The sequence below is a fragment of the Sminthopsis crassicaudata genome, chromosome 4 (genome assembly GCF_048593235.1).
Source record: "Sminthopsis crassicaudata isolate SCR6 chromosome 4, ASM4859323v1, whole genome shotgun sequence".
NCBI classification, from domain to species: Eukaryota; Metazoa; Chordata; class Mammalia; order Dasyuromorphia; family Dasyuridae; genus Sminthopsis; species Sminthopsis crassicaudata.
The window spans coordinates 365,838,867-365,858,346 of record NC_133620.1 but is presented as its reverse complement, the minus strand read 5'-3'; the positions used below and the strand labels follow the sequence as shown (position 1 = coordinate 365,858,346).

General features: G+C 37.4%; 1 protein-coding gene and 1 non-coding gene across 12 annotated transcripts in view; both read left to right on the top strand.

The window, feature by feature from the left end:
• TEX14 (testis expressed 14, intercellular bridge forming factor) overlaps nt 1-19,480 on the top strand; it is a 196,480-nt gene that overhangs the window by 112,620 nt on the left and 64,380 nt on the right. For all 11 annotated transcript variants that reach the window (XM_074261938.1, XM_074261933.1, XM_074261932.1 and 8 more), the window contains exons 10-13: nt 8,880-9,058; nt 14,924-15,075; nt 17,295-17,485; nt 17,795-17,945. In XM_074261938.1, coding sequence (XP_074118039.1) covers nt 8,880-9,058; nt 14,924-15,075; nt 17,295-17,485; nt 17,795-17,945 — 673 coding nt within the window. The remainder of the gene's footprint in view (nt 1-8,879; nt 9,059-14,923; nt 15,076-17,294; nt 17,486-17,794; nt 17,946-19,480) is intronic.
• Nucleotides 12,030-12,246, top strand: LOC141541937 (small nucleolar RNA U3). The gene has a single exon (XR_012481955.1). It is a non-coding gene; the product is annotated as a small nucleolar RNA U3 (small nucleolar RNA).

Sequence of the window (19,480 nt, the reverse complement as noted above, 5' to 3'; positions counted from 1 at the left end):
TCTGCCTAGTATCCCAGCTTCTTCCCTCCCTACATATCTGATTGTGGAAAATGTTTTTCTCTCTCAAGGCCCATCCCCAATGCCACCCAATGTGGGAAAACTGTCCTGATGCTGCCAGCTGGAAGTACTTCTTCTGTCTTTAAACTTACTTAGAACTTTGGGCTTTCCTTAGGGCATTCATCTTAGCACACCTTCACTTTCAGGGTGATGTACTGTCCTGCTGGTTTTCTCTTTCTTACTTAGTTATCAGTTCTTTGAAGGCAGAAAGCCTATCTTTCACTTCTCTGCAATTACCAAGCTCCTCCGTTGCTAGTATCTTTGTTATTATGTTCACAGTACTTGTGCTTTGGGTCCTAGTGGGTGCTTAATGAGTGCCTGTTAATGCTGTTTATGAAGATGTGATTTCCCCTGCTGTCCACTGTGCCTTGGCAGTGCTCTATATTTTTAATCCCCTCTAACCTTCAAATCTTATCTGTATCTTAATGCCTTGAGGACTTATCCAAGCTTGGCAAAGATGGGAGATTTTAAGTAACTTTAAAATAATTTTACTCTTCCACTGTTGGTTGGCAAATGTCCCAGGTAACATAGGGCCCTATCCCTTTAAAATGCACATACACATGCACAAAAGGCCCTTAATAATTTTTATTCCAAGAATGATATTATAGGTACCTTGTTAGACTGGTAGGACAAGTCTTAGGGGGTAGATGAGTTTTTCAAGACCCTTCAAGTCACAATACTTACATAGGAGCCTCCTACTCTATCAACAGACTTAACTGACTATATCTAAAAGTATATTAAGAAAAATTTGTGATCCTCCAATGAATTCTGAAGTACTCAAGACTTTATAAGTTTATTAGAACTAATTATGCTCTGCTTTGTGCCACTTCTTGCCCTTTTCTGTTGCCTTTAAAACTTTTTTAAGAGTTTAGAGTGGTATTTGTCAAAGATGATAATGAGAGAGAGAGAGAGAGAGAGAGCGCGAGAGAGCGCGCATGCAGCTGGCTGCACTCAAGGGAGGCCTCTTGATATTGAAGTGTGTGATTATGCAGGGATTGAATGTTATCAGCCCACCAGAGGATAGCAGGCTCCCAAGGGAATTGAATCACAGTGACCAAACTTCCCAGAGGGAGGTTGCTAAAATCAGAAGGCTAGTTGTTTTTTTAAATTTGCAAAACAGCAAAACTCTTCTAGGTTCACCAGTGTGTACATACATCCCTGTCGGAAACCTAATAATAACAATAGATGGTTGGATAATGACAGGTCATAGTGATTTTAAGGGATGTCCCTTTCAAGGGAACAGTCCCATCTTTTTTCTAAGATGCCTAGGATTCTTGATCCGGCTTGTTCCTACACTCTTCTCCTTGGGTAGTTATCACTGATGCTCTACAAAAGTTCCCACTGCAAAGAGAAGTCATGAAGCCCCTGGCCTCTGCCCCAAGGCAGAGGAATCTGTTGTAATAAAATGTTCAATTGCTCTCTTGGTGATCCCACATACCAGAGCTTTCCAATGTGGTTTGGGGAGCACAGAAGTGGTTTGCGATTTCCTTTTCTTGTGTCCCCTTTAACCCTCTGGGGATGATGAGGTTTAGATTTGGGGTACCCAAATGAAATTAGGGTTTCTGGTGGTCAGGGAGTTCTAGGGTGGTAGGTCTAGTGGTGGCGTAAGCAGTTTTCTGTAAAGGAATTTACAGACTCAAAAACCTAGATTGATAAAAGAGGTTTATTATGGGAATTGGAAGTAAGGTTAAAGTCTGGTTAAAGTCTAGTTAAGGAAATAGGTGAGGATAAAGAGAGGAGGGCACTGGAAATAGTATTTTAGTGAGCAGGGACCCTTGGCATGCCAAGGGTAGGGCTGCCATGTTTGGAACCTCTGCAAAGAGAGGGTTTTAGTTTGGCTCTTTTATAATAGGATCTTTGGCTACAAGCTGAAGGGGGCTCAAGGGTGGAATCCCAGTTTGGCTCCTCCCTGGGTTTCAGCCAGGGTTAGAATTTGAATTGAATTTAATGGGTTTTCGGGACTGAGCTGACTCCACCCAATAACAAAGATGAAACTGTGCTTGGGGTGGAGTCACTTCACTGAGACAGAGTCAAAGGAGGTTTTCTCCTTTAAGAATTTTCAGTTTTGGGGTTCCCTCTTCAGGGAGGGCCCTGAAACTGTATCCCTCTTTTAGGAGGGAATTCCTGAGTCTCAAACTCTCCTAGCCTTTGGAAGGAGCCACACCTATTCATGAGAAGTAATCTCATTCAATTGGAAATCCTTTTGAGTGGCTCAAACTTCCAGTTAAGTAATCTCATTCAGTTTTGAATTGAATTGAATTGAAGCTCCAAGCCTTAGAAAGCTAATAAAAGACAATTCTGAACCTCAAATCTTTGCAGAACTCTTAACAGGATTTTGCCCACTGGTGAAGGTAGAGCAGGAAGTCTGGAAAGAAGATAGAGAGTGGGGCTGGTATCTAAGATGAGCTATCTGCTCTTATGGAATACTAATAGTCAGGGCTCTCAGTCCTAATGGTCAGGAAAAAGGGGGAGAGACGTAGCATACAACTCAGGGAAATTGAGATATTATAATTCAGGGAAAGTAATGCAGGGAAGCTGAGGTATTATAATTCAGGGAAACTGAGGCAGAACAATTCAAGAAAACTGTGGCTTAATATTCCATACACTGTCTTCTGAATATTCAAATCATTGAATCACCTTCCCCCAGATACCTGGGAGGTCTTAGCATCATAATTTTGACCAACCCTATGTGACGCAAATAAGCCTAAATAAAATTAGATAAATGCAAGACCTATGGGAAGGAAAAAGTCTCTTCCTGACAGCAGAGTTAACAGCAGTACAAAGACTCCCTGTTGCAAGCATGTCAGGTCCTCTGCAGTTCTGGAGCACTATCTCAGCCACAGAATCCAGTTTGAGATAGACAATTCACTGTGAGTTAGGTCCATAGTGGTTTGTGTACTTAACTCAGTATCTGCTTATAGAGCAGTAACAGTGCTCAAGACAATTGTGTTGCCCATGCTAGGAGAGGCACCCCATGGCTGTCAGGAGCTCCAAGTAGGAAAGCTGAGGCCAGAAATTGCTCCACTTGTCCCTGCCCAGAAGAACACATAGGCTAGGGAACACTGCTACAGAAGAATCCAGATTACTGAGCAGAGCATAAACATTCAGAAGCCTGATACCTTTGAGAATGCTGAAATTCTAATTAAGGAACTGGAGTTATAGGACTGGAGAAACGCATCAGAGAGACTGCCAGTCACAAGGTTCTTGTACTTTGGAGATTTCCAAGGGTGATTTCTGGTTCTTCCTAAAAACAGATAATCACAAAATAGTCCCTAAAACTGAGTCTGCTAGGGCAATTCCAACGGAATAATGGGGTTCAAAGTTAAAACACAACCAGCAATCACAGTGCAGTTAGGGTTTATATAATAAACCAAGCAGGCAATAAAGACAAAAAAAGGCTGCTGGAATGGCTTTCAATTCAATCTGAACTGGTGGGTTAGGGGTGTTGGGCAGAAGTGCCTGAGGCCAAGTGAATAGGAAAGTAGGGATTCCCATTCTTTCAAGTATTTTGAGGAAAATCCACGAGCTTTCCTGATCCCTTATTTCTTTTATCCTCCCTTTGTTTTTAATGAAGGAATCATCCAAGGAGGAATATATTTTTGAGTAACTATCCCATATAAGTCCTGAAAGTGAATTAAAGTTCCTTTATATATAGGAACAGACTAGTACAATAGGGGTTTTCCACTCAGGAACTTATCTCAAGATCTCTCAAACAATTACATGTTCTGAAGGGAACATTGTGATGAATTAGATAATGCAGATTTCCTTCACAGCAAGTTACCTAAATTCTAATTCAACATTTTCATCCCAAATCTTAAAACACACATTAATAGTGACCCAGTCAGAATTTAACAGTAATTCATCAATCATTTCAGTTCCCTCAAATCACAGAGGCTCAAAGTCCATTAGGAGTAGGGATAATGTCTCCTCTTCTAGAGTTGCTTCTTGCTGAGAATGGGCGAAGAGTTGACTATTCCAGAGAGGGGGTGTGTGTGGTATGCTGAAAGAATTCAGAGCATCCAAAGGGCTGATCCAAGTCCCCAAAAGCAGGTCAATATAACTGTAATTTGACCAAAATCTAGAACAGAAAACAAATCTAACAAATAAAGGTTATAACAGTCTGAGCTAGAAAGACTGGTTCACAATGACTGGTACAAAATGTGGAGAGGTCAGTATAGACTGGCCAGCAGCTTCTTATGTAAGGAGACATACTTGTGTCACAGGACAGACAAATGGTTGTCAGCTGTAGTCTCAATAAATAACAGATTTCTCAGACAACTGTGCCAATTATCCAATCATTATCAAAACCTGAATATCCATAGACACAAATATCCAGTAACAGATAGATGACCAGGCTAAATACTCATTTACCTAAGTATTTTAGGATATAATGATTACATATTGGATTGAATTGCATTAATGGTTTCTATTGACTATTGGTTCTGATCATAGAAATCAATCCCAGGAGGAAAAAAACCAGGAGCATAACTATAACATAATATAAACAGTCAAAACTGATTCTTCAGCACAGACAGGATACAGGATAAAATAGCCTTAATGCAGTTTTACTTTAGGTAATTGTCTCAGTAATTTTCAGAAGATGGAGCTTTAAAACTCTCAAATAATATTAATTATAGGCCCAAGAAATTTTACCTCCAATAACAAATCCCATTAATCAAAGTTTCAGATGAATCCTAAACAGGTATTTACCATGACCTTAATTGATCACATTAAGAAATTTGTCCCAGAAAGTTCACAGCTTACCTTTTATAAGGTTCTAAGATGGTTCTAAGTTCAACATTACACAGATCATTTTGCTTTAAAATACCCAATACATAGAAAAATCCCAAATTGCATGTTGTTTATAACAGAAACATGTTCAAAAGGACAAAAGAAAAGCTATTATTCTCAGAGGCCTTTTAAATAATGGTACAACTTTAAGATGACTATATAATCAATTAAACTTATACAGAATATCCTATTTCCACATAAAAGAATCTAAAAGGTTCTTTAAAAACCATCAATTAAACTTTTGGAAATAACCCTATCAAATTATAGATCACATTTATGACCATATTCCTTAAACAAGGAGACCATTATGCATCTAAAGAAACGTTCAGTCAATTAAAACAGTAAAAGTAGGCTGTCCCTTTAAATCACAAAAATACTCTCTGCAGTGAGAGCCAAGGAGTTTATCTCCATTTTTAAAGAAGCAAGAAAGCAGTGGGGGTTTAAGGTGAATTTTCGCCTTTGAAGCCAAAAGATTCTTCCTCCTTTCTCCCTTCCCATTCAACTTCTCTTTATAATTAACTTTTAAGGTTCCAAATCCTCTGGATTTAGTCAACCAGTTTATTTTTTTTCTCCAAACAAATGTTCCTTCCAATAAAGACTTTCCTTTTTTTTTTTTTTTTTCTCTACTTAACTCTTCTCTTTCCCTTTTCTCAACTTGCTTTGTCCTTAATTCTCTCTGTCTCTCCCCTTCGCTTTCTTCCTTCCTAAAATCATTCAAACCTTCGATTGTTCCTACAAATCAATCTTTCTTATTTTACTCAAAATCCTTTTCTATTCTCCTTTCCTTTTCTATTCCTTCAAAACTTTGAAGATTCACAATATAGTGAATAGCTAAATAACTCCTTAAAACTCACACACATGTTCAGCAGAGCTAACAAAATTTAAAGCATAACTTATAATGTTTACAAATTACCCAAAATATGTTTCAGAAAGTAACATACTTAATCTAATTAGAGGCATGTGACCTCTTCGGGCTACTTATCAGAGTTTTGCTTTAACAAGCTATTGTTAAACTGAATCAAATCAAATACAGCTTTAAAAAAACTTTTTTCTTCAGTAGTAAAGATTGGATATCCATACAAATTCCTAAGATCTTATACTCAGAATAAAAAAATAGACCAATAAACCAAAAGAATAGGGTTTTAATTTTCATTTCAAATTAGTGCAAATAGGTTAAGAAGTCAAAAACCTAAGCACCTTTGCAACATTGAAATGATCATTGCCAAATTTTTTTTTTTTTTTTTTTTTTTTTTTTTTTTTTGAGGCTGGGGTTAAGTGACTTGCCTAGGGTCACACAGCTAGGAAGTGTTAAGTGTCTGAGATCAGATTTGAACTCGGGTCCTCCTGAATTCAAGGCTGGTGCTCTATCCACTGCGCCACCTAGCTGCCCCCCAAATTTCTTAATTATTGTTCTTTTAAGAACAAAAGTTTAACAGAGCTCTTAAATCAACAAAACAGACAAACAAATCACGCAGAGATGACATTTAGCACATACAAGCTAAAGGGCAATATCTCAGGAATGTCCATGAGGGGAGTTTTCATCTTGACAATCTTCCTCTCAGAAATTCAAGTGGAGCCTTTTTTTTTTTTTTTTTAATTTATACATTTTTTGACAGTATATATGCATGAGTAATTTTTTAAAATAACATTATCCCTTGTATTCATTTTTCCAAATTATCCCCTCCCTCCCTTTACTCCCTCCCCTTGATGACAGGCAATCCCATACATTTTACATGTGTTACAATATAACCTATATACAATATATGTGTGTAAATCCCATTTTCTTGTTGCACATTAAGTATTAGATTCCGAAAGTATAAGTAACCTGGGTAGATAGACAGTAGTGCTAACAGTTTACATTCACTTCCCAGTGTTCCTTCTCTGGGTGTAGTTGTTTCTGTCCATCATTGATCAACTGGAAGTGAGTTGGATCTTCTTTATGTTGAAGATATCCCAAGTGGAGCCTTTTTAAATAGGCTTCCAAACTCCAGTTTGGTACATTCTCTGTCTTCACAAAAAGCACTCAGACACAACCAAATAGTGACAACAGGCACCAGAACCTAATAGTGTTTAAAAACACTCAAATATAAAAAAATACCAGAACCCAGAATTGTCCCTAGAGGCACCCAGATTTGTGCCAACAGTGTGATACCCAGAACCAAATAGTGCTTAAAAAACACCCAGATTTATTGTCCAACAACTTATTCAGACCAGACATATGTCTTAAAAGTCACTCGGAACAGATGACACTCCAGTAGCTTCCCACTGAGTATCTATTCAACCTGTCTTCTGGGGACCCAAACACTATCAAAACAGAACAGAACAGAACAGAACAGAAAAGCCACTTACCTGCAAGGTGAATGTGTCCACAATGAGCCTTGCTGTGGCTGAAAACTGCTGTCTCAGTGGAAACTCTGTAATAATCCAGAGATCCAGGCTCTCCAACAAAGAACCCAGACCTCAGTTGTCTCAAGGCTCCAGATGAAGACCTGTGGGTCTCTAATCTCTAACCATGCTCTCAGATCTCATAATTCCCAGGGAACCTCCAAAATGTAATGCCGGAAATAAGGCAAGATAGAGATTAGAGAGTTTTTAATATTTAATTTGAGAGGGAGAGATTGTGCTGGGGGCAAAACAGGATCCATATTGCCCTCGTCTGAATTGGACTCTGTCTAAGCATTCAGCCATTAGTAAAGAATTCCAGGAATTTTTATAGGCTTCAGGGATCTGGAGGGACAAAGGGGGGGCGGGGAGGGGGGTAAGAGCACTAGTCAGCAGACCATAAATTCAGTTCTGACAGGTTGCGGGTGAGGGTCATAAAATTCTGTTAAGTTAGGAGTGAAGAAGGTAGTCAAAATAGAGATAGAAAGTCTGGAAAGAGAAGAGATGGAGCTGAGAAGAGTCATCTGCTCTTATGGAATGCTAATGGTAAGAGCTCCCAGTCTTAATTTATATTAGTTCAGAAATTTATATTAGGTCAGAAAAAAGTGGGGGGCATAGCATACTAACTCAGGGAAATTGAGATATTATAATTCAGGGAAACTGAGGTAGAACAATTCAGGGAAACTCTGGCATAACACTCATTAGAATAGAAGTCCCAAGATCAGGGGACCCCAAAATCACAATACATCAATGATATATAAATGTTATGGAACATTGTTGTTTTATAAGAAATGTTGAGCAGGCTGATTTCAGAAAAGCCTGGAGAGACAAAATGAACTGATGCTGAGTGAAGTAAGTAGAACATTATATATTCTCTTAACAGGATTATGTGATGATCAAGTATGATGGACTTGGTTCTTTTCAACAATTTGGTCATTCAGGACAATTACAATAGACATGTGATGGTGAGATCCATTTGCATCCAGAGAGAGACTATGGGGCCTGAATGTGGATCACAACATAATCTTTTCACCTTTTTTTGTTATTTGGGATTTTTTTTCCTTTCATTTGCTTTTTTCCGCTTTTGATCTGATTTTTTTTGTGCAGCATGACAAATGCGGAAATATGTTTAGAAGAATTGCAGATGTTTAACTTGTGTTGGATTACTTGCTCTCTAGAGATGGGGATAAAAAGGGAAAAAGATTTGGAACACAGTTTTTCAGGGGTGAATGTTAAAAACTCTGCACGTATTTGAAAAATAAAAAGGTTTATTTTCTGTAATCTCGTTAATTTAGTTTAATTAGAACTTGAATCCAGTAAACTTAACCAATTTATCTTCACCTTGAAAGTGAAGAAAATTAGCCTTAATTCATTGACTTCTGGAGGAAAAAGTGGAAGGAGGGAGGAGCTGCAGCAGGTCTTGGAGGACTAGTGGGAACAGTTAAGGAGACGGTGGCTCTACTTGCTCTTAAAGCCATTTGTTGATTCATTATTTTTAGTATTTTTAAGAAGTTTGGATGAATTTTATATCCTTTGCTAAAAGCATCTATTGCTGAGATCTTATCATGCTATTCTGCTTTTCAAAAACAAATTTGACATCAGATTGTAATTTTTATTTTTTAACATCTATGCTATTTGGTTATTTCCAGCGTTCCCAGTTTCCTGTGTTGCACATGGAGGTCATTGTGCATTTACTCCTCCAGATTAATGATGCACTAAGATATTTGCACTCCAGAGGATTTGTGCACCGCTCGCTTAGTTCCTATGCTGTCCATATTGTTTCAGCAGGTGAAGCAAGACTGACCAACTTGGAATACATGATCGAAAGGTACAGAAAACTAGTGTTATTAAAAAGGCCTTTTTCAGATTATATTTAGAATGGCTTTTTTTTTTTTTTTTTTTTTTTGAGGATTCAGTTAGTATACTGAACCATTTTCCATTCTCAGCATGACAATCAATGTATTTATATAGAACTTAATGGTACAAAGCTATAAAAAATACCCTTTGCCATAAATACTAAATGCAGTAAACCTTCAACATTTGAGTGTGACTTCAAGTATTATAATGATTTTATCGGTAACATCACTTTTGCATTGGCAACTGCACACATTCTCAGCTACTGCTTATCTCCCCAGAATTTTATAGGTTATTTCATGAATAATGTGTTTGCAAAAGTATGTATTATCAGAATTAATGTATTTCTATAAAGAATTATATGTTGAAAAGTGTATTTTCAACAATTTGTAGCAAAAGATTTCATTTTTTGACGGTCATGGGAACCCTACCCATGTTTCCCATCGGTTCAGAGTGTCAACATTTACATATTTATTTTCAGTTGGCATTTTCTAGGAATTCTACCCCTTCAAAAGCTGAGGATTGAGTATCTTCCTACAGTTGGAAAAAGAGTGTATGTAGTTCATCGATTTGGTGTAAATTCGCAATTTCTTGAAGAAAACTCATCCTCTTGAGTGTCAGGAATTGCCTGACATTAATACTTCTTTCATTGTGTCTGGTAGCTGTGTTTGAAAAGTTTGAAAGTCAAAACCAGACATTAAGTACCTTCTGTTCAGGGACTGTGCTGAGGGCCCAAGCTAAAAGATTCCTGTCTTGATAAAGGAAAACCCGCACATAAAAGAAAGCTGAAAAGGGAGAGAGGAGGAACAAGGGGATGGGTGGGCCTGACTTCCAGGGAGGACTGGAGTACTGCCTAGTGGAAGGGCTGGGCCTGGACTCTGGAAAACAATTGCTGTGTGACCCTAAGCTAATTATTGAACCTGTCTCTGATGCCATTTCCTCATCTGGAAAGTCATGATAAACAGTGGCACCTAACTTCCAGGGCCTTAATTGGGGATTAAACAAGGTAATATTTGTAAAGTGCCTAGCAAGGATGCTTACCTCATTCTCGTGCCTTCCCTCCTCCTTAATTAGAGGTTTGGGGAGGAGCCATCTAGTTAGAGGGAGGGAAGTAGGGAGGGGCAGCCTGAGGAGAGGGAAGAATATGGTGAACTCATGTCTCCGATTTTCTCAATTTCAAACAGTCTACTCCATTAACCATTGAAATCTATCAGAACTCCTGATATTTCAGCAAACTAAGAGAATAAATGAAAGCAGTAAGCATGATTATCAAGCCTGAGAGCCAGGAGAGAGAATCACATTTCACAGAACCAACTGACCTTCACAGTAGGGAAAAGAGGGAACCTGAAATGTGGTGCCTTGGCCCTTCCTCTAGCCAGCCTTGTAAGAGAATCATTCCAGGGGAGCTGAGCCTTCCAAAGTGGATCCATCTCTTTAGGCCTCATTTCTGATCTCTCAGGAGCCTCTGACCCTTCTCATTGGCCTCTTCTGTAGGTCACTGTGACTGTTCTCTCCTGTTTCTCCTAGCTAGTTTTCCAACTCCCTGAGGACCTTCATCCAGGTATCATCTTCTAATCCTGGGTATCCCACAAGGCTCCATCCTGGGCCCTCTTTTTTTCCTCCTCTATGGGCTCCCAGGGATCATTGCCAGGTCCCTGACTCTTAGCTCCACTTATTCATCCTTGACCTCTAATCTTAGATCTTTAGTTGTCTGTTGGACATCTCAAGCTGGATGACCCTTAGATAACTTAAAAGTCAGCATATCTGAAATGATTCATTCTCTCCTCTCTTCCCAACTCCTTGTTATCCTTAGGGATCACCATTTTCCATTCATGCAGCCTCCCCCCCTCTTTTTCCTCCTCTCTTCCTCACTCTCCCCTCTGCAACCCTCTTAGGGCTTCATTTTTCACCCACCAGGCCCTCAATCCAGTTTCCAGAGGACTTCTGTAGTCAGTAGCCATCTTCCACTCAGCTGTCAGAGTCATCTCCCTATTGTACAGGTCTGACTCCTGCCTTTCCCTGTGATCTCTGGGGTAAAATGCCAACAAAGCCTTTCCTAACCTGACCCTTCCTAGCCCATACACAGTCCTGGGTGCTCTGTTCCAGTCACTTGGGCCTCCCATCTCCTGCCTCCAAGTACTTCTTCACTGAGCCTCATGCCAGGAATGCCCTCCATGCTCTTCCCTATTTCTGAGTCTAAGGCTTAACCTTAGGACGCCTGCCCCGAATTCATGGGGAGCTTTCCTGTCTGGGCCAAAGCCTAAAATCAGGTTTGTTGGTCTGATTAAAGACTTGACAGCAAACCCTGAAGCCCCCTGGTTCAGCCTGGAGGGGAGGGGGATGTTCCTCCAACCTCTCCCCCCATATCATTCCATCATCTTAGACATCATTCTAAGTCTGCTCCTTTCGCTTTTCAGCGAAATTTTATTATTAATTGAAGGTCCCACCCTGATTGTGCCTCCTGGAGGCTCCTGGATCTCTTTCAGTAGATGGTCTTGTTTGGCCTCCTTCCAGACTAAAAAAAATGTTCTGGGAATTAGAAATACATATTTCTAAATATATAAAGATTTATATATAGATATACGTTTTCATTTATATTTATATTTTTCTTCCGGGGGAAGCAACGTCTCTGTACCACTCTAGAGAGGTTCTTCCTCGGCTTGGGAAACAGGGCGGAGTAAGGGGGAGGAGCTGAACACGTAGTGGCTGCTGCGCGTGATTGGCTGTTCGGAGGCAGTATGTTAATTAGTACTCGTGACTTTCAGAGTTGGGGACCGCTTGTGGGGGGGGGGGGGGAACGAGCCTGTGGAGGGTGTGCACGTTCGTGTGCGTGTTCGAGAAGATGCGTAATGTCGGTTGGAGGTGGGAGCCAGGTGTGGAAAAATAGCCGTAAGCTAACAGTATATGGGATTGGCTGTGGTGGACGCGTCAGAGTGTTGCTGGCTAAGACTATACTTTCAGGGATCATTTCTATAGTATGTGACTAGAGAATTGTGGCTGAAAGTGTAGCACGGAGGTAACCACGAGGAGGAGCTGGAGCGTTCTCTTCTGAGCGTGAAGCTGGCTTGTGATGCTGCTTCTTAGCAGTTGTCATTTGTCATTGATGATCGTTCTTCCCTTCCTTCGGGTTGGGTGAGAGGAAGAGAACGCAGGCTGAGTGGCTCTCCTACGATTTCTGTTTTTAAAGACAAGAAGTTTTACTTATTTGCTTTTTGCTTAAAGGTTTGGCTTTTCTAGCTGACTGAATTCTGCTTTCTAGACTGCAGTGTTGTTTCAAATAGTCAGTCTATTACGATGGTAATTGCGTATATTAAAAGTAAAGAGTTGAGTTTGAGGTTTAAGTAGTGGAGAGGACAAGAACTGGGAAGTAGTATGCCGAGTACCTGGAGAACGGGGCCTACCTTTGCTTTTCCGATTAATTAGCTATTTATAATAGTTTTTGCTTCATTCTTCAACTACTTTGAAGAGTAAAAGAAATGTCTACCAAAAGGCAGTTTGGGGTATTGTTATAAAGGGCTTTAAAAGTTAGTTTATATTTTATCCTAGAGACAATAGGAAGCTGTTGGAATTATTGAAGAAGGAAGTGATGCAATGAAATCTGCACTTTTGAAAACTACTTTGGTAGCAATAGATTGGAACTTTTGAGATGCCAATTCACATCACCTGTTTCAATAATTTAAGTGAGATTTGATGAACGTGTTAACTAAGGTATAAACTGTGAGTAGACAGATGCCAGAGGTTTGTAAGAGCATATGTTCTGCCCTAATTATGCCAATTATGGGGTGGCATACATTCTGAGAGAAAAGGAGCCCATGCTGCCATAGTTATTAATAAGTTTTATTTGGGTAAAGTGGGGGACCTTACTTATTAGAAGACAGTCCTAGGTTGTAATAGAACAAAGTACTTGCCCTGAGGCTGGTATATAGAAGTAGAACAAAGAAGGCACAGTGCTTAGGATGGCCCAGTTACATGCAAATTTTCCCATGGAATAGTTAGGTTTTCTTTTTGCTGTTTACAGTTACTTTATGTAGTTTATTTGCTCCATAGAGTCATAAGTCCAGTTCCAGGCTTTAGCTCTTATCCTACTATATGTCATGATAGTAGAACTGATTGGATTTGTGGGTGGAGTTGAAGATGATACAAAGATGATGAATCTAAGACAATAGAAGGATAGTGATACTGACATCTGGACTTTTGGTAAAGGGGTTTAGAAGGAAAGATTAAGTTCAGGTTTAGACTTTAAAATGTTTCTGGAACATCCAGTTTGAAATATCTAATAGGCATTTGGTGATTCAAGACTCAGCAGGCTAGATGAGTGCATTTAGAAATTATCTGCTGAGAATTAACCCCAAAGGATCTGATGAAATTACTGAGGTAATGCAGAGGAAGGAGAAAAGAGGGCCTACGACTCAGTATTGGGTAGCACTTACAGAAAAGGGGTGGGAGATGCATGATGAACCAACAAAAAAGCATGAAAAGAAGTATAAAGGAGATGAATTTGAGGCAATATTGTCAGGAAAATCCAGAGAGGAAAAAGTATCTGGAAGAAGAAAGTCATTACTGTTAAATATGGGGGGATTAAAAAAAGGTCTTACCATTTCTGGGGCATTTCTTTTTAAAAATTTTTTCTTTTTTAATAATATCTTTTTATTTTCAAAATACATGCAAAGTTAGTCTTCATCATTCACTCTTGCAAAACTTTGTATTCCAAATTTTTCTCCCTCTCCCCTCCCTTCATCCAAAGCTCTCCTGTTCCTTCACATTTGTTAATGTGAATTTTTAAAAGTTCATATTTTCAAAAAAGGGAAAATGATCTAATTTTGGAAAAACAAAGGTTTGTCTTGTGAAGGTACAAGGTCACCCATAAAGTTTTATCTTTCCCTATGTGAATGAAAAAAGTCTATCCTTGTACATACCATTGGTCATTTTTTTATTTTAAAAAATGAATTTGTACATATTTTATCTTTATGCAACAAATATTTTTTTAACTAACAAACCAAATAATACAATGTAGATTAAAAATGTGCAGTTCTTCTAAACATATTTCCACATTTATCATGCCGCCCCTTAATAAAGAGCATCTTTTCAATGCAATATTACCTGAGATAACATTTGAACAAGGGATTATTATTTTGGGATTTGGGGGATTAGTTTTCATCTATAAGAACAAAAAAATCACTTCATAATTTAGAAATAATTAATTCCTTCATTTACTACTGTCAAAATAGTCCAGATATTTATTGTGTACTAATCAAAGAGAACATATCTATATGCTAATCCCTTCAGAAGCAGGAATGAAGGCACTTTATTTAGTAGATGCTTCACAACTCTTCACTTTTGGGGATAGGAAAAGCAATTCTCCAAACTAGATGAGATATCTCATATTCTAATTTTGGTTACTTAATCCAGTTTTTGCCAATTATCTACAATGAATTTTTTTGTTCTTGACTTTTTACATATTTTCTAAAGAGAAAGGAGTTAGGCCTAAAGCAAGGCAGATCTGGAAAGAAATGTAGACTGGAATAATGTTTATTTTTTAATTCTTTCAGGTAAACCTAAAAAAAAAAAAAAAAAAAAAATTAAATGCATTTCCACATCCAGGAGGGCTTTATAGATAGAGAAAGTGGGATTTGAACTGGATAAAGTATATAAAGCCTCTGTTATCCTGAGCTGTGTGGTTCAAAGTGGACTTCTGACTGTGTGTGTATGTGTGAAAGAAAGAGAGAGAAGGAGAAGTGGGACAGGAAAGTGGGTGAGGGGGGAAATACTTGAGGGAGGCAGAACAGTCATGATAGATGATTATTTATTTAAGACATGAAGTGTATCTTCTATGCTCTAGTCAGGATGGAGGTGCCCACAAGGACCTGACTCGTGTTCCCATCCCAGCTTTACTGTATAGTTGGTCTGCTCCAGAGGTAATCTTGCAAAAGGCTGCTACAGTCAAATCAGATATCTACAGCTTTTGTATCATCATACAAGAAACCTTAACAGGTAAGTCAAAGGAACAATGAATAGATTGTCACATATAAGTCATCCAAAGCTCTCCTGTTTTCCTTCACATTTGTTAATGTGAACTTTAAAAAGTTCACATAAAAAAAGGGGAAATGATCTAATTTTGGAAAAACAAAGGTTTGTCTTGTGAAGGTACAAGGTCATCCATAAAGTTTTATCTTTCCCTATGTGAATGAAGAAAGTCTATGCTTGTACACACCATTGATCATTTTTTTATTTTAAAAAATGAATTGGGGCAGCTAGGTGGCACAGTGGATAGAGCACCAGCCCTGAATTCAGGAGGACCCGAGTTCAAATCTGGTCTCAGACACTTAACACTTCCTAGTTGTGTGACTCTGGGCAAGTCACTCAACCCCAGCCTCAGGAAAAAAAAAAGGAATTAATTTGTATACATTTTATCTTTATGCAACAAATATTTTTTAACTAACATACCCAGTTAGTTTCACCAACTACCCCAAATACATTCTCCAAAAATATTTAAGCAAATAGGACTAATAATATGTATTACCTTTTACTTTTTAAATTTACCAATAGTTAACAGTAATTCAGAATATATGATTAAGGTAGCTATTGATAGTTGAGTTAACCCAAGTTTTATTATCTTTTCTTCTTATTGTATGTCTTTTTCATATGGTTCTGTTTTCTACACATACACACACCCCTTCTCTTTCTCCTTCCACCCTTTTTTTGCTCAGCAAGCAATTTTTATTTCTAACTGGCAATAATATAACTACAATTGAGGTTGTAAGTAAAACAAACAATACTGATCTCAGTATCTCTATGAAAATTTGACTAAGAACAAATATTGTCAAAAATAAAAATGAATGAAAATTTAACCAATAAGAAACTGTGTTGGAGAGCAGAATCAAATTAAAATTGAATTCAAATAACTCATTTTTTTCTGTTACATGGAAATAGGCATTCAGTTTCTATAATGCACAGGCTTGGATTAATAAGATAAAAAGTTCTTAATTACATCATTTCCCACTAGTCCTCCCACATTTTTTCCAGATTTTTTATAGGTTCCTCTCTCTCTCTCCATGTGTCCTTCATCCTGTCCCAGGTATTTTATTGTGATGGCTGTAACTCATAGATTTGTGGAGAAATAGAACATTAGGAGCTAGAAAAGAACTTCTAGGCTTTCTAGGTCCACCCTCTCATTCTAATTTTGTTATAAAAAAGAAATAAAGCAAAAACAATAAATTTCCAAATGAAAGTCTCTAAAATAAATTTTTTAAAATATTTTGATTGAGAAGAATATAACATCAAATTTTAATAAAATAGAAATAAACAACATATTTATCACGTTGTCACCTTCTTTAATTAGTGTTTACCTATTCTAAGTCTTTGCATTAGTTTATACAAATATATATTTCTTTGGATTCTTTATTTTCTCTTTTTATTTATTTGGCAAGACATTTGGGGTTAATTGACTTGCCCAGGCCCTACAGCTAGGATATGTTTAGGTGTCTGAGTTTGGATTTGAACTCAGGTCCTCCTGACTTCAGGGCCAGTGTTCTATCTACTGTGCCACCTAGCTGCCTCTATTTTCTCTCTTTAATAGCATCAAAATAGTCCACTGAATCCACATGAATATTCCATAACTTATATAATTATTCCATTTGTTGTTGAACAAATAGATTGCTTCCTTATGTTAAGAATAAAGAAGTGTGAACATAAAGCCTTCAAATAAAGGGACTAGACCCAACACTTGGCATGTATGTAGAAGGTATTGAATAGAAGTTGTTGGAATGGAATATGTTGTGACTGATAGATCTCTTTTCACCTTTCATGATATCTTTAGAGTAAACTGGGTAATTATATTATTGCATCAGAGGCTAAGATCAGTTCTTTTATTGCTAAAGGAATTTCTAAAGGAAACTTCCTAAGAAGTTTCCACTAAAATGGATTGCTGTAGCTCCACAGTGTCAGTGTGTCTCTTTCCCAACAGTACAATCAGTAATGAATTCATTTGTTTTATGTTTTTGCCAGTTTTATGGTCAAAAGGCATTATCCTAGGATTTTTTTAAATTTGCATTTTTCTAAGCATTAGAGAATTTTTGAAAAGCTTTTCTTATCATATTTTATAGGTAAAATCATTGATGACTAAAGAGATGATACAAGTTGCTTAAGGTTACACAACTTGATTTTACTGATTTGTCTGTAATTAATTCCCTTATGCAACATTTTTCTTCTAGATACTCTACCCTGGAATGGTCTAGAAGGTTCAGTTATTAAGGAAGCTGTAGTTTTGGGGAATCATTTAGAAGCAGATGCCAGACTTCCGAAAACTTATTATGATATTGTTAAGACGGGCATACAGGTCAAACAAAAAGACCGAACTATGAACCTTCAGGATATTCGATATATTCTAAAGAATGACTTAAAGGTAACACATTCTGATGTAGATGGAAATTTTTGAGATTTTGTTTAATTAATATTCATATTACTTTTACCTAAAATTAATTCTACTTAAAAAATATTAACAATCCTAATTGTTATGTGTTATATCTTAGAATTATGAAATCTCAGAATAGGAGGACACTTTGTAATCCGAACCATACATAAACAGGAATTTCCCTTAAAATACTTCAGGAAGTGCTTAGTTACGCTTTCCTTTGAACCCTCCTATGTTAGGGATTGTCTCTTAACACTTATGTGACAGTCAGAATGTTATGAAAATATGTCTTTGTTACAGGATTTAATTGAGGCGCAGAGAGCCCATCCAATTGAAAACACAAATGTTCAAAAATATAAAAAGCATCATGACATAAATATTTACTTTGGCATGACATCAGAAAATAAGAGAGAGGCTCTTGATTTGGAATTCCGAGAGCTGAAAGAAACAGGTAAGGCATAAATTTACAGAGATTTATTACTTTTAATTATATAATATTTATTATTACATGTATCATATACTCACAGGTCTCCTGCTTGATGAGAATTAATCTCAGGTAGCAAGCTAGTTAAAGACAAAGACTGTGTTATGCCTTTCTATTTCCAGTGCTTAGCGCCTGGCACAGAATAGGTACTGAATAAATATTTATTGATTGACTGATGTCATAATTTGGAAAATGACTTTTTCAAATGAAAGTAAAAATCCTAATGCTTCTATTAAACTTTTTGGACAAACACAATTAGTGCAAATAATGAATTTTGTGAAACTACCTATTTTTGAATTTGCATTATTCAGTTACAATTAGTAAAATATTCATCTCAGCCCAATGGCAATTTTTGAGATTCTGTTTCTTTAATTTTCATATTACTTTTACCTAAAATTAATTCTACTTAAAATATTAACAATCCTAATTGTTATGTGTTATGTCTTAGAATTATGAAATCTCAGAATAGGAGGACAGTTTGTAATCCAAACCATACATAAGCAGAAATTTCCCTTAAAATACTTCAGGGAGTAGTGTATAGTAAATTGAACAACTAAATGAGGCACCCAGGAGATGTCCATTTTAATCCCTAATTTAGTTTATTTGATTTCTCCAAGCTCTTTTCATCCATTCTATCTTATTTAGCCTATGAATATTTTCTCTGTCTTAGGAGGAATGTACATGTTTGATAATGATTAATTTCCTAGAATCATATTGATCATTATGCTGATTAAAGCTCCTGAATATTTTGGAGTCATGTGTTTTTACAATATCATTTTTATAGTATAAATTATTCTCCTGGTTTTATTCACTTTGCTCTGTATCAATTAAAACAATCTTCTAGGTTTCTCTGCAATCTTACCTGTCTTCATTTTATGTGTTTTGGTACCCTCCCGGTTTCCAGTTCTTTGCCATCACAAAAGAAGAATTATACATATAAATCTCTCTGTATGTTCTTAGAATTTATTTTGCTTAAGATTTATCCCTCAACCTATCTTTTCTCTCATTCTCCCATCTTCACCTTCCTTCCTATGTCCCTAATGAGGGAAATGATTTCTGTACCCAATGTGTTTGTATTTTTCTCTCCCTTGACAACAGTTCAGATGAGGGGCAGGCAGTAAATATTTGCTAAGTATCCAGGCACTGTACTAATTGATTGGGTACAAAAAGGAGCTCATAGTCTAATGGGGGAGACAGGAAGCAAATATGTACAAACAGGCTATATATATACAGGAAACAGTAGAGGCAAGGCCCCAGAATTAAGCGGGATTAAGAAAGTCTTCCTATAGAAAATGGAATTGTAGTTGGGACTTGAAAGAAACCAGGAGGCAGAAGTCAGGGGGGACAGCCGGTCAGTATCTGGAAACCAGTGCAACTGGATCAGAGTATGGTCCGGAATAAGATTAAAAAGATGGGAAAGGTAGGAGAGGGGAGATTATGAAGATATTATGCAAATGGAAATTTGTTTGGATTTAGAAGTGATAAGGGAGCCACTGGAATTT